The sequence below is a fragment of the Hyla sarda genome, chromosome 1 (assembly GCF_029499605.1).
Source record: "Hyla sarda isolate aHylSar1 chromosome 1, aHylSar1.hap1, whole genome shotgun sequence".
Lineage (NCBI taxonomy): Eukaryota > Metazoa > Chordata > Amphibia > Anura > Hylidae > Hyla > Hyla sarda.
Window position 1 is genome coordinate 251,243,012 of NC_079189.1, and position 15,790 is coordinate 251,258,801.

At 43.1% G+C, this 15,790-nt stretch overlaps 1 protein-coding gene across 2 annotated transcripts; it reads right to left on the minus strand.

Moving 5' to 3' along the window:
• Positions 1-4,532: 4,532 nt before the first annotated feature.
• LOC130367803 (acidic leucine-rich nuclear phosphoprotein 32 family member B-like) lies at positions 4,533-14,837 on the minus strand. 2 transcript variants are annotated; one of them, XM_056570614.1, is made up of 7 exons: positions 14,571-14,837; positions 13,066-13,215; positions 11,469-11,591; positions 10,888-11,077; positions 10,061-10,137; positions 9,014-9,062; positions 4,533-7,780 (listed from the first exon to the last, which is right to left on the minus strand). In XM_056570614.1, the coding sequence occupies exons 1-7, from the start codon at positions 14,622-14,624 to the stop codon at positions 7,695-7,697; spliced, it is 729 nt and encodes a 242-aa protein (XP_056426589.1). In that variant the 5' UTR covers positions 14,625-14,837; the 3' UTR covers positions 4,533-7,694. The 2 variants fall into 2 exon arrangements, with proteins under 2 accessions (XP_056426589.1, XP_056426579.1); XM_056570604.1 differs by having other exon boundaries at positions 9,014-9,065; positions 14,571-14,835.
• Between the last annotated feature and the right edge of the window lie 953 nt (positions 14,838-15,790).

Consider the following 15,790-nt stretch of genomic DNA (forward strand, 5'->3'; position numbering starts at 1 on the left):
TATGTAGTTATGATTTTTTCCAGAAGTGCGACAAAATCAAACCTATATAAGTAGGGTATCATTTTAACCGTATGGACCTACAGAATAATGATAAGGTGTAATTTTTACCGAAATATGCACTGTGTAGAAAAAGGAAGCCCCCAAAAGTTACAAAATGGCGTTTTTTAAATTTTGTCGCACAATGATTTTTTTTTTGTTTCGCTGTGCATTTTTGGGTAAAATGACTAATGTCACTGCAAAGTAGAATTGGTGACGCAAAAAATAAGCCATAATATGGATTTTTAGGTGGAAAATTGAAAGGGTTATGATTTTTAAAAGGTAAGGAGGAAAAAACGAAAGTGCAAAAACGGAAAAACCCTGAGTCCTTAAGGGGTAATAAGGGGTGCAGTGAACATTTAGACCCCACTGGCGTTTGACAGACCTTTGGAACAGTGGTCTGGGAAGAGGTGTGTGTGTGTGTGTGTGTGTTTTGGGGGCTTTGTAAACAGACACGGCCTTCAATTCCAGACACATTCTCTCTCCAGAAGCCCAATGGCGCTCCTTCTCTTCTGAGCCCTATAGTGTGCTGGCAGAGCACTTCACTTTTTTGGCGTTTGTCAGAACCGCTGTCAAATCAGCCCACCCCTGTGCAAATCAAAAATGTAGGCCTCAAATGTACATGGTGCGCCCACAGAGCACTTTACGTCCACATATAAGGTATTTCTGTACTCCGGAGAAATTGCTTTACAAATTTTGGGGGTCTTTTATTCCTTTTACCTCTTGTGAAAATGAAAATTATGGGGCTACACCAGCATGTCAGCGTAAAAATTTTTTTTACACTAACAGGCTGGTGTAGACCCCAACTTTTCCTTTTCATACGGGGTAAAAGCCCTCCAAATTTTGTCACACAATTGCTCCAGAATATGGAAATACCCCATGTGTGGCCCTTAACTGTTCCGTCAAAATATGACAGGGCTCCAAAGTGAGGGAGCTTCATGGGCATTTGAGGCCTAAATTGGGGATTTGCATAGGGGCGGACCCGGATGCAAGCGTTAGGCCCTATTCACTTCTATGGGAGTCCACACTACCATTCACACTTCTGCAGAATTTCCACTTGGATTCTGCACCAATTCAGCACAAAATCCTCAAAAGCAGTAGCGGAATTGGGGCAGATGAACGGGAATTCTGCTGTGTGAATAGGGCCTTACAATTGCCTCCACTGATTCCCAAACTGGGTACCTGGCACAGCCGGAGGCACACTGGTCGGAAAACCTTGAGTTAATTTCTGTTACCCAACTCTGTATTTTCCAACCAGTGTGCCTCCAGCTGTTACAAAACTACAACTCCCAGCATGTACTGATCGCCGAAGGGTATGCTTGGAGTTGTTATGCAACAGCTGGAGGCACGCAACTACAACTCCTAGCATGCTGAGACAGTCCTTTGCTGTTCGTGCATGCTGGGAGTTGTAGTTATGCAACATTGGGAGGGCCACAGTTTAGAGACCACTGCATAGTAATCTCCAAACTCTGGCCCACCAGATGTTGCAAAACTACAAAGTTGCAGCATGCCCAGACAGCAAACTGCTGTGTGGGCATGGTCGGAGTTGTAGTTTTGCAACATCTGGAGTGCTACAGTTTGGAGATTACTATACAGTGGTCTCTAAACTGTGGCCCTCCAAATGTTGCTAGGCAACAACTCACTGCCCATTTTCAGGATCGCCCACCACCCGCTCTCCTGCACCACTTGAAGGACAGTTCCCCCACTCTGTCCGAACTACCATGGGTAGGCAGAGTGAGGGAACCGAACCATAACCCTCTCCCCCCCCTTGATCTGTTATTGGTCGGTCTGACCAACCAATAGCAGGGATAGGAAGGGTGGCACTCCTGCCACCTCACTCCTATCCCCCTTAATTTACGGGTCAACAGAGACCCCCTATGACCCGGAATCGTCAGTCTGAATTGATCGGCAATTGCCGACATTGGGGGGCATCCCTGTCCAGTCCCTGCCCGGCGAGAACCGGAGAAACGCAGGGCGTACAGGTGCCCTTAAGTGGAGCCAGCTAGCTAGAGGGGGGAAAAAGTCCAGGTCTGCCCCCTACTCACACCAAGCTAAAACTGATCAGCTCCTCCCATAGGATATACCCACCCTGGCTCGGCGCTAACTTTTTTCTTTTCTTTACCTAGTGTCAAGCAGTATATACCCATGGTTCCTGTGTCCGCCTGTGAGGCTGGCAACACATTAGCCAACTTGGGTGGGGCTTATAGCCTGCCTCCCTCCTCCCATTGTATATGTGCTCATCCACACTGGAGGTAACTGGGAGCAGGCTGTGAGTCGGACCTAATGCTGCTGTAATTGCCCACTGGCCCCTGGTATTGCCCATAAGGCACAGGTAGGTGCTGAGACACTTGAGAAACCTTAGGGATATACAAAGACTAATGTCTCAATTTTAACATCAGTGGTGAAAAGTCTTGTGGAAAAAAAATACGTATCTGCAGGATAGGGGATAAGTTTTAGATCGTGGGGAATCAGACCGCTTGGGCCCCCCACGATCTCCTGTATGGAGCCCCAGCTTTCCCCAGGAGCGGCACCCCGTGCTCCCTCAATATATCTCTATGGGAGAGCCATTCGGCTATCTCAGAGCTATATGGAGGGGGCATGGTGGCCATCGCTTTGGACAGGAGTCATGACGCAGCGCTCTGGGGGGGGGGGGGGGGGGGGAGAGCCAAGGCTCCATACAGAAGATAGCATCTAAAACTTTTAGCCCTATCCTGCAGGAATCCCATCAGGTGGGTTTTAAGCACTAATCAAGCCACCCATTTTGTAACTCCTAACTTAATAAATGAGAATTTATGGAGGGTAGGAACAGTTTACCATAGCAACCAATTAGCTTGCTTCTTTAAGTTTTAAAAAGGCCTGTGAAAACCAGATTGGATTCTTTTACTTTGTTCAGTAGCCAAGTTTAACCTCTTGGGGATGCAGGGCGTACACCCTGCATCCCTGATCCTCAAGGACTCAGGGCATACCTGTACACCCTGGTCCAGTTTAAAGGGGTTTAAACAGTTCTAACTGGCAGAGAACTGGTTAAACCCGGTTGCTACAGGCAGCCAGGACCCACGACTGCCAGGCACAGCCAGTCGGGCTGATGCCCAGCATTAACCCTTTAGACGCCACGATCAAAGTTGATCGCGGCATCAAAAGTAAGAGGAAGCCCGGCAGCACAGCAGAGCTGATAAGGATGTTGCAGTTGTCCCTACCAGCTTACTGGACGACGAGAAGGTCCTCACCTGCCTATCAGTCATCCGATCTACTGCTCCATTCCTGTGCAGAAGGCTAGAGCAGCAGAGCGCCGGTTAAACTGATCAATGCTATGCAACGGCATAGCATTGAACAGTGTATATGGTGGCCAAAAAAAAAAAAAAAGTTTAAAAAAGTTCTTTAACCCCTTCCCTATTAAAAGTTTAATTCACCCCCTTTTCTCTTTTAATAAAATGTACTAAAGAAAAATCATCATGTGGTACTACTGTGTGTAAATATTTGAACTATTAAAATATAAGGTTAGCTATACCACACGGTCGAGGGTGTACACAAAAGTCCAAAAATTACCGCCCTGTACATTAAACATACTAGTTTTGGTACATGTAGTTTATAATTTTTATTTAAGTAATAAACCTATATAAACTGAATATTGTTGTAATCATGTGGACCGACAGAAGATGGAGTCATTTTTGCTGAAAAGTGCACTGCATAGAAACGGGAGCCCCCAAAAGTTACAAAATGGCTTTTATTTTACCCCACGACTAATTTTATAATATAATCTACAGAGAAACAAAAAAACAAATAAGTGAATTAAAAGTACAATTGATGACGCTAAAAAAAAAAAAAAAAAAAAAAAAAAAACAAGCCCTTATATGGGTCTGTAGGTGCAAAGTTGAAGTTGATTTTTAGAAGGGAAGGATGAAAAAGGAATCTATATCTCCCTCTGACTATTACGACCAGTTTCTATCCAAACACCAAGATAGACATTCTGAAAACCACCATCACAATTCTCTGCATCCTACCTGGTGCACATAGAAAACTGCAGCAAGTACACTAAAATCTCAGTCACTATGAGGCAGATTCTGTGACAGTGGATGTTCTCCAATACATCAGCCACAGCTCCAAGGAGGCGATTACAGCTAGGGCTAGAAGACAGATTCTTCAACAAGATGTGCATACAAATATGTAACTCCTTTTCTTATTGAAAAGTTTAACTCCTTAACCCCCATAAAATTTTGATTTCTGGCTTACCTTTTCCTCAGTGTCTAAGGCCCATAATTTATATATTTTTTTTTACTAACAGTTGGATTAGGGCTTACATTTTGTGAGACAAAAGTTGTAATTTTTGGCATAGTTTAATCAAATGTATTATGAAGCCAATAATACATAGGACAAAATTTTATGAGTTCATAATATGGTGAAATGACAAGCAAAAAATGTGTTCTATGGGTTTGTATGATTCCAGTGGGGAAAAACAAACCTGTTCATTGCCATATTCTGACCTCATTTTATTATTCCACCTACAGGGCTGTGTTCGGGTATGTTTATATGCAGAATTCCACTTGACTTTACCACCCATTGCTTTCAATGAGATTCCACAGTCCCATTCAGACAGAATTTCCAGTGGGCATTCTGCAAAATTATAAGAACAGTCTTTATTTTGTGGAATTCCCCACAAAATCCCATCGAAGCCAACATTGAATGAATTTCAGCAGAGTTGTGTTCTAAGAACATAAATTCCACTGAAATTCTTTGCTTTGAGTTCATGCTTTGCTGAACAGACTGAGCAATTGCAGAAATCCCACTGTGTGAACAAACCCTCAGTTTTATTTTTGTGCAAAAGCTTTAGTTTTTAGTAGTACCACTTTTGCACAGTTCTGGCTTTTTGATCACTTTATTCAATTTTTTCTGGAATGCTGTATTGCTATTTATCACGGCAGATGTCCGCTGCTGATAGCGGCAGACAGCTGCCGGTTATGAGGAAAGTATTAAATCAACCCCTCTGCCCATTTTTTTCTATTAAAATGGAAACAAAAAACATTTGGTATCGCTGCATGTTGAAGTGATTCAACTATTAAATTTGATGCTAATGAAGCCAATGTAAACCAAGTACACTGATGTGTCTGCTTGTTAATGCATTGCAGCTGCTCTCGGCCTAGCTCCGGGACAGCAAAATCATTAAGTGTCATCCTGTATGTGTGAATAGACCCTTAAAGTTAGTGTATTTTACGGCAACATCATAAGAAGCCTTGTTTGTATTAAATGGGAGATTCTCCAAACATGATTTCACCTGCTATGACCAATTCCTTTTGACAGCAAAACATTTGTTACTGCCACCGTAGAAGGAGATTGTGACTGTAAAACAGATTTAAAACAGCAGTGGACATGCCAAGATACTGTACAGATTTTTTACCTTGTACAAAGATAGGTGACCAAATTCTGTCTTTTTGCTAACAGTTTTTTTGGATGTTGAAGCTGCGGTTACTGCATACTGGCTTATTTTAACAGTTATGCCCACAGTTGTGAATTTAGGCAGCAAAAATGTAGTCAAAGCCACTATCCACCAACCATTAGATTACAGGATATACATTAATGGAATAAATGCTTAGATTTGTGTTCTATCCCATGAATCTAGTACCCCTAGTTTGTAATTGTATATACACAAAGTCCCAGTCACATTGGGGGAGATTTATCAAAACCCGTCCAGAGGAAAAGTTGCCCATAACAACCAATCAGATTGATTCTCTCATTTTGCAGAGGCCTTGTTAAAAAATGAAAGTGAGCCGATTGGTGTCTATGGGCAACTTTTCCTCTGGACAGGTTTTGATAAATCTCCCCCATTGTTCTTTAGTAATACCTGCCTGAAGATGGTAAAACCTTCTCTATACTTAGAATGCCATGTTACTGGCCTAGTTATAAAAATCCTTGAACTGTCCATTCATATATTTGTACTTTGGAGAAAAAGGGACCATTTCATCACTAACTAAAATGAGAAAAAAAAAAAAGTTATGAAGATTTATAAAATATCTTTCCTTTAGTAGCCTTCTGTAGTGAGATTATAGCCAACAGTGGCAAGCAATGTATGAGGTTTCCAACATTAACAGAATGTGTATGGGGCATATAACTGCAATACCCCATTACTACTACAAGGAAAGTAAGTGTGTTAACACAATAAGATCATGTCTGGAGAACCAGCCAAAATTACACTGGGCTTTTTAGTTTCTTCCCAGCCTAAAGGGAACCCGTTACCTGTTTAATGCAGCCCAAATCAGTAACAAACATTCCAAAATGAGTCAGTGTTCCAGGTCCCTGTATCAATTTCACGGTGCCTGTGTGTTTGGGCAGCATAATGGGTTAATTTTAACATGCCAGAGATGCTTATAAAAATGAAAAATAAATAAAGCAAAGTGTTAAAAACCCCAAATATTTTTTATTAAAAAGGCTTTCTGTAACAACTAAATACAAAAACATGGGTGTTAAATAGGTCAGAATTTTTTTATATAAATTTGTAGCTTAAAGTGATTTTCTCAAACCAAATTGGCCAAAATCTCCTTAAGCAAGAGGAAATCCATGCTTAAATGTAGCATTTGGAAGATAATGGCAAGACTGCAATGTTGGACCATCATGCTACCACACAAGGGAGTGGGACCAAGTAGCAGCATGACACTTTTGTAACTTTACAGCTTGAAAAGGCTGCAAGTTGCAAACCAAGACAGATTGGGATAAAATAAACCTATGAGCCATTCGTCATCTACACAGCTTGGCAGTGCCACCACAAATTCAGAGGTAGGGAATGTTACTAAGGATTGGAAAGCACAACAAGTTCCAGAAATTGATATATAAACACTTCTAGTAGCAAAGATGATGCTCAGATGTATCCAAGTCAAAACAATTTAGCAGGCAAGATTTTAGAAGAGCAAGGCAACCTTCTAGAAGTTCAAAGAACTTCAATTTGATAGTGCCAAGACTAGGACAAAATCTAAAGTAATAGTTTGCAACCATTAGCATGTTTTTATGTAGTGATCACATCACTAAAATTCATTGTATATACACACAATGCTAGTGTGCTCTGGGATGTACTTTAAATGCCCCAGCAGCTTGAGGTTGTAAGGAAATCAAATTGTTGAAAACTTAAATTTGTACAAGGTCATTGTTATATCTTATTGCCAAAAATACGCAAATGTTAGTTAATCATATACATGACTCAGTAGAAACAAAGCAGGACACATTAAGGCATGATTGAACACAAGAATGCAGGATAGAGGGAGACTGTCTTTGGAATCATCCTCAGATTTTTTTCTTTAACACCCGTGCACCATTCACAGATCAGAGAAACCACAGAACTTTCACAGAAAATTCCAGGGGAAGGTGGGAGGGAATAAAAAATAAAAAAACACAACAAACAGGGAATTGGGACATTCTATGATCTGACTCCGCAAATAGCTCAGGCGGCCATCTGTTTAAATAAAGCGGCACACAATTTCATTCAGACCAGAATAAGTCATCTCTCAGCCCTACACACAAAAATAGGAAAAAAAAATTTGAACAGGGTGGCCAACAGCAGTATACAGTGACCCATCAGCAGACACTGCAACATGCACTGGTGGCCAGCCCAGACAGTCCATTAAAAAAAAAAAAAAAAAAAAAAAAATTAGAAAAAATCCAGTAGCCTTTAAGTCTTATTCATCATCTTCCTCATCGTCAAAATCTTCTTCGTCACCTTCATCTTCCAAATCCCTTTTTCGCTTCTCTCCCTGGGGTGTATCTGCACATATAAAGTCAAATGTCACATTAGGCAGACTGAAAATTTAAAGGACTAACCTTGTTTAGCATCTCCAGAGAAGGACAAACCAGTGTATTTTTTGGAAACCTTTAGGATATGGTCACATGAAGCCAATAGGCATGCATTAAAAAAAAAAAAAAAAGCTGGTAAAGCTTTCTAAACAGCTTGATAAGTCCCCCTCTATAACTTACTGCTTGTAAAAGTTGAGCAGAATGTAATACACTGGAAGCATTCCCTTTATGCATGCTGTGATGTTTAAGTTTTCTTTCCCAATTAGCTTTTATGCCATTTTATGGGGGAGTTATCAAAAACTGCAGTGGAAAAATGCTATGGGAAACTTCTCTGCACAAGTTTTGATTGGTCCCCCTATATGTTTGTACATTTTTATAGCCAAGTTCTGTATAGCATTTTTAAGTTTACTATCCTGTGAAAAGTCAAACCCTTTTATGTAAACATTTTTTGGATTCAGTTCATAGATTGTTTGCCCCATCTTTAACATCTAACAATTCATGGTTATAAACCTGGGGGTGTAGATAGGAAAAAAAATGGTTTGGCGAGGCGCTGCTCAGTGTACGGTCGATGAGAGGACTCTAGTATCACAGGACAATAAAATCCGATTTATTGGGGACATGTTTCGGCATCCACTGAGTCCTTCCTCGGGTCCACTTACAGCTCCCAGTGTTGCCGTATGCTATGCGCTGGGTAGACCAACAGAAGCACAGATACTGAACATGACTCAGATCCAGCTACCCAGCGCATAGCATACAGCAACAATGGGAGCTGTAAGTGGACCTGAGGAAGGCCTCAGTGGATGCTGAAATGAGTTGTCCCCAATAAATCAGTTTTTGTTCTGTGCTACTCGAGTCCTCTCATCGACCATACACTGATCAGCGCCTCGCCAAACCAGTTTTTTCCTATCTACACCCCTATTGCCTTTCTATCGGACACCGCTCTGGGTGGTTGGATACCGGTAAGAGCGCAGCAGTCAGCATCCTTGGAACACCACCACCCTCAAGCGCAGCTAAACCCAGCGCAAGTACTGCTAAGGTGGGTATATCACCTGGGTGTGGTGTAGGGTACCTCACCAGGGAGCACCCCCTGTATTTTTATCCCTTCTCCTAAGCATGGGTATAAAACTAACAGTTTTGCGCCTCTACCAGAATGTAAACTGAAAACTTAACTGCAGATAGTAATGCAATTCTCTTTAAAACTTACCCTCATCATCCTCTTCTTCCTCTTCTCCCTCCTCCTCCTCTTCCACATCCTCCTAAGAAGGAAGAAAAAAATAAAACTAATATCTAACCACATCTTTGAAAAGGAGGAACAAAATACACAATTCCTGAAACTACAGCCTTGTTTTTAAAGGTATCTGCAACCTTTTTGAACCTAGCCCATCTTTATGTAGAGCAGCAACTACCCCCCCCCCCCCAAAATACTCTGTTCTGTGCCATAAGGTGCCATGTTAAAGGAGTAGTCCGGCACGCACATATACATATATATACATATACATATATATATAATTACCTGCCAACGAGCCCCCGGAGCTCCGGTACAGGAGTTTGGCTGCCGGGCTGTATTCTTCCTTCCTGTTAGCCTGGCACGTCACACGGAGCTTCAGCCCATCACCAGCTGAGGCGGGACATCACTGCGGCCAGTGATAGGCTGAAGCACCGTGTGACGTGCCAGGCTAACAGGAAGAATACAGCACGGCAACCAAACGTCTGTACCGGAGCTCCGGGGGCTCGTTGGCAGGTAAGAGTTTTTTTTTTGCAGCCTGGACAGGATAAAATGAGAAGTGCGTGCCGGACTACTCCTTTAACATGGCACAGAACAGAGTATTTGGGGAGGGGGGGTAGTTGCTGCTCTACCGGACCAGACAGTGAGAAAAGTGCACGCCGGACTACTCCTTTAAACTTCCAGGGACCTGAGAGAACATTTCCTCTGTCATTATCAGGGAAGATTTATAAAAACCCTGTTCAAATTTAAGACATTGACACTAAATGTGGGGGGGGGAAGCCATTTTTCAGCCCCAATTTGGACATTTATACAACATTGAACACTGTTACAGGCTGTGTAAAATAACATTGTAGCAGTGTCATTTCTTCAGTGTTTTCACATGAAAGGAAAGATTGCAAACATGTGAGGTTGACTTTTACATGAAATCTATAGATTATACACAAGTTTCAGTGCAACTAGCTGAAATGTTTAGGTGTAGGTCACTAACAGAACCCTACACAAAGCCCTGAACAGTCAAAAACTGACCTCATCAACTCCATCTTCATCTTCCTCATCCAGCTCATCTTCATCAAGTTCCTCCTCGTCCTCATCATCCTCCCCATCTGCATAAAAATAGGTCAATTTACACATGAATATAATTTAAGCAGCAAACAGGTGGAGTGCCAGGAACCCCACCACCAAGATATCTATCTATAGAACCACCTATCCTTCCAGCACAGGAATACTGTGCTTTGAAATTTTAGGAGTTCCCATAGAAAGTGGATGAAGCAGAGTCAACTATCCCCCCCATTCACATCCCTTAAACATGTATATGCTTATAAAAAAAATCAACAGATGTCTGTCTACCTGTGTTTAGCAAGTTCACCACAGTTGCTGATCAGCAGTAAACATGAAGCCCTATTACAGGCCAATGGAATAATCAAGGGAATTTAAGAGGGTTCTCTATAGAGAATTTAAGTGTACTAAAATCAGGGCATGAATAGACTGGTTCCCATGGTTATCCAATATAGACATCACATTTGCTTTCAGAAAAACTGCAATCCAGCAAAAAAATAAAGACAGAACACTCAAATTAGGTCATATTACATGGTCATGGAGTGCTGAAACCATGCAAAACGCCATGGCATTTTGCATTCCAACATCTAATAAATTTGAGATTTTAATCAGATTTTTGGGAGCTGGATTGCAGATTTTTCTTTTGCTGAAATTCACCAAGGAAACGGCTTGGCTTTGATTTGTGCTTCCTTCTACTAATTATGCATCCGAGAAGTTTCCAAACTAAATGGCTGTGAGCTGGTTTACATGTTTTATTTCTACAATTTCACATTGTTTCCATGGTGTTTTTCCCTTACCTTCCCCATTCTCATCAGCATCCTCACCATCAGGCTCTGGGTCTGAATCAGGTGCTTCTTGGTCATCAGCATTAAAGCCATCAAGATAAGTTAATTGGGGCAGCAATGCAAATACACTCTCCCTGTAGTTATTCAGCATTGTAACTTCACAGTTGAACAAGTCTAAACTCATGAGGTGACTTAGTTTTTTCTGTGAAAAAGAGAGTAATTGTCAAGTTTAAGACACTTGAGTCATAAAGAGTCATGTGGATTAGTTTTAGCCATCAGAGAGTTACTAAAAGAGCACATTTACATGTAAAGACACTCACCAATAGAGGGTTAAACATTGAAGGGAAAACCAACAGCAGTATCACCTGCAATAAGCTGTCAGTTTACAGGTTAATATTGCATGTGACACTGTTTAAACACTTTCCTGGTCCCTTAACACAGGCATACAACTACAACTGTGCTCACATAACTGACAAGAGTAAACTAGAAGTATGGAGCTGGGCAGGACCTGGGAGGTGACTAAACAGGAATAGCAGGGTAAGGAGTAAATTAAATGGGAAAATGGCTAGACAAAAAATTCCACATATACTCACCAGTGGTTCCAGAGTGTTTATGTCCTTAATCTTGTTTCCACTGAGATTTAAATGTGTTAGATTCGGTGTCCGCTCTGCAAGTACTTCTAGACCACCTGAAATTCTGTTATCACTAAGCTCCAACTGCAGAATACAACATACAGATAGCTCAGTTACTGCAGTAAAATTGTGCCTATCCTGCCCTATTGTCCACTAAACTGGGTAAGTTAGATTCTTTGCATAGTGGTGCTCCATTAAACCAGCCATATGTACTCTGTATTAGCTTGTTTCCTATGTAAAACTTGACAAACCCATCAAACCCTTTTGGTTGATTGACCTAAAAGAGTGCATACACTAGCGTTTAAAAACACCGCTGCACGGAGCTCTGGGTCAGGGGTGAGAATACGGGGAGATTTATGAAAACATGTCCAGAGGAAAAGTTGCTGAGTTGTCCATAGCAACCAAATCAGATCGCTTCTCAGAGGCCTTTTCAGAAGTGAAAGAAGCAATCTGATTGGTTGCTATGGGCAACTAAGCAATGTTTCCCATAGGCAGGTTTTGATAAACCTCCCTCTGGAAGTCCTAGAGGCCAGGCACTTATACCCTATGCACAGGATTGGGGACACATTTTAAACATTGGGGTATCCCTTAAGATCCGTCACCCCTTGTAAGCGTTTTACATTTGTCAATATATTTTGACTGATTACAATAGTCACAATGTGCTAGATTTACAGTTTTCTAAAAGCTCCGCTTTCATTTCTCAAATTGTTCTAGTAAAAGAACCCGAGCTGTATTTTGTGGCTATGGGGAAGGAAACAATTGGCTCAGGCAGATTGGAATTATGAACATAATGGCTAAGATCTTTAATCTATTACTTTAGTCAAAGTGATTATTGTGCATCTTCCCTAGATCAGTCGTGTCATGTGTAAAGTGCAGTAATTGGATGTTCGACCACCATATTGTACACTTCACATTCTGGTGGTCTAGTCAAACACTTAAAACCTATACATCAGCAAGGGTCGCTTCACACAACTGAACAGGTCATAGAAAAACTAGGTCATTGAATGTTTCCCCATTTCAAGTGGAGTGCTTTAGTTAACTATGGGGCTGCTAGTGAAAATGTCTCCTTGTCACCTATAGGGCAAGTGTGATAACGGAAAGCCCCCACTAGTTGTGCCCCCCAGTAGTAAAGATTAAACAGATTCAAAAATGATAAAGCAGATAACCCTCTGTTCCATACAGATTAAGTGGAGTCGCAAAGGTTTAATCATAGTGCTATTTTATCAGGGGCCATGGGTGTCGTGCCATGATGAAAAACGATCACTGTAGCGGGAGACAAATTAAATATTTACCATCTTTTCTGCAAGAGACAACCCCCTTTCATTTACACCCTATGGGGGAGATTTATCAAAACCTGTCCAGAGAAAAAGTTGTCCTTAGCAACCAATCAGCTCGCCTCTTTCATTTTTACCAAGGCCTCTTCAAAATGAAAGCAGCAATCTGATTGGTTGCCATGGGAGACTTTTCCCTTGCACAGGTTTTGATAAATCTCCACTCATGTTCTCAAAAAACAAAAGTAAACTAAAATGGAAAAGTCTTTAACACAAAAGCCACTTACCTTCCTTAATTTCTCCAGTTTCGGAAGATTAGCTACTGACAACAGGTTTGTGTTTATCATGCTCAAGAACTCCAGGTTAACAAACTCTGCTGTGAGCCCAATAATCTTGCCATCATCGGAACGGCAGTTATCCAAAACCATTTCCTTAACCTGTGGCAAAAAAGACCGAAGGCTTTAAATGCTTAAACTCACCCAGCATACACATCAGTGGTCTCGCACTGTGGCCCTCCAGATGTTGCAAAACTTCAACTCCCAGCATGCCCGGACAGCCAACGGCTGTCCGGGCATGCTGGGAGTTGAAGTTTTGCAACATCTGGAGGGCCACAGTGCGAGACCACTGATAAACATTGTGGCTTGTTAGATCCTATTGCTGAACATTTCTGAGCAGCCGCAGATCCTGTATACACATTCAATAATGCAGTCAGTCAAGTTAAATGAGATTCTTCAGTGGGAAGGGCAGGGGGTTGAACAGCCATATTTTAAGACTCCCTACTACAACTAGTTTCTTCTTACACCCTCTCCCTTTCACCCCCCAAAAAAATAAGTAAATATTCAGCAGCTGCTCTGGCTGGATTAGGGCTACAAGTCTTGCAGTGGAGGAAATCAAGGCTGCCTTCTCAACCACACTTGCTCACATCCTCCATCACCCGCACTAGCTTCCGGTTAAGAACTCAGCCCCATATCAGTGGATGCCATGTTACACACTATTCATTCCAGACTGAAGGAATCCTAGGCTGTGACATCCACACTAGGATTCCCATGTCTGTAATACTATGGGTTCGATCAGGTGCCATGGCTAGGATAGCACAAGCAGAACATAAAGCTAGGCTGCAGCTATAAAATAAAATAAAAATATGGCTTGTAAACTTTAAGTTTGCTACTGACCATTTAAAGGCGCATACCCTGAACTGAACAGGCAGCCTGGACATAAAAAGCATTGCACCCAGTAGTGAAAAAAAGCCACGTCTGCCCGTTATAAAGCCGTGTAATGGTGTCTGGACCATTGGGGGGGCACAAGTGGCTGTTTAGTGGGGCAGGTACAGGAACAATGAGGGGGCGCTCATGAGCCAAAATCGCCTCATAAAGTAACCCTATAGAACACGTGCTGCAAGAGGCCACAACACAACCGCATCGGCCAATACCGGCCGCGTGTACTTGAGGCAGCGCGCTGGGGACAAGACGCATCCTTCGCGCACTGGTCTCCACACACAGGCCCGTACAAGGCGGGAACACGCCGCGCTGTGAGGAAAGCTCGCCCAAAAAGCGCTGGCCGTATCATTCTGCGGCTCGGGGAACATATCCTCGGCCTGCAGGACGGGCCGGGAGAGTTTCGGGACAGCCACGTGTTGTAGGAAGTGATAATGGCCACACACCTTCCCAGGGTTACAGAAAGAGGAGGACCCCCGGGGCAAAACACCACACGCCCGCCTCACCCCTGCAGAAGGTCCACACGAGGGTAACCCCAGAAACACGCAGTGCCATTCCTAGAGAAGAGAATCACTTACCTCAGCTGCTTTCCGGTTCCTCAGCTCCAAGGTGAGTCTCTTCTTCATGTCCATTTTGGAAGGTGGGGGGAAAAAAAAGTTCAGTCAGAACCAAGGCGGACCACAACAAGGACTTGTTAAAATTAGGAAATAATCCCGAGACGCTCCTGTGCTGCTCTTATATAGGAACGGCGCCAAAGACACAAAGGAGGGGTTTGGTTATTGGGTGGGAGGATGTGGCGCCATCAACTCACTGACCTCTATAGGTCGCGCTTGGTACTGCACACCTGCTGCCTCAAACGCGGCTAGCGTGTAGTTGTGAACAAGAGAAACTTTATTGACAAACACGCGGACGTAAAACTCGTGTAGCGCCTTTTAACGCCATTACGAGGAGAGAAGCTCCAAATGGCGATAGAAGGCGTGGGACAAAAATAACCGCCATGTGGTGTTCTTTAGGCCTTGCCGTGTGAAGCCGATAACAGTCACCTCGGCACGCCATACCGCTCCTTATGGCTGATCCGAAGCTGCCCTGAGCGCGCCTTTTTTTAATATGTTTAAATTTGTTTGTAGCCGGGCTCGGAGAGCGGCAACCGTGTGTAAACCGAGTGTCCAGCCGGTCCAAGAGTGTTATTATAACCTTAACGTAGAAAACTGTAGGGAAACTCGGGCTGGGCTGAACCCTCTAGGAGACGCACAACATGGCTCCCAGAGCAGCGCTACAGGGCAGGAGACATAGGCGGCAGCGGTGTTACCCAATCTGTGGCCCTCCAGATGCTGCCAAACTACAACTCCCGGCATGGCCTGGGAGCCTTCACCTCTCCTTGGGATACCAGTGACTCTCCAGTTGCGGGGAGTAGTAGTTTTTCAACAACTAGGGCAGTGTTTCCCAACCATGGTGCCTCCAGCTGTGGCCAAACTACAACTCCCAGCATGCCCGGACAGCCGAAGGCTGTCCGGGCATGCTGGGAGTTGTAGTTTGTCCACAACTGGAGGCACCCTGGTTGGGGAACACAAGGCTAGAGTTACAATTGTACTCACAAACCTCTATGACTGTAGTGTCCAAACCGTGGACCTCCAGCTGGCTGTACGGGCATGCTGGGAGTTGTAGTTTTGCATCATCTGGAGGGCCAAGTTTTGGACATTACTGCCTTAGTAAGTTATCGGTCACCTGTGTGTGTTGTGTAGCGGCTGAATTCACACCCGGCAGATTTGTCATAGATATTTCTGCAATTGAAAAATCC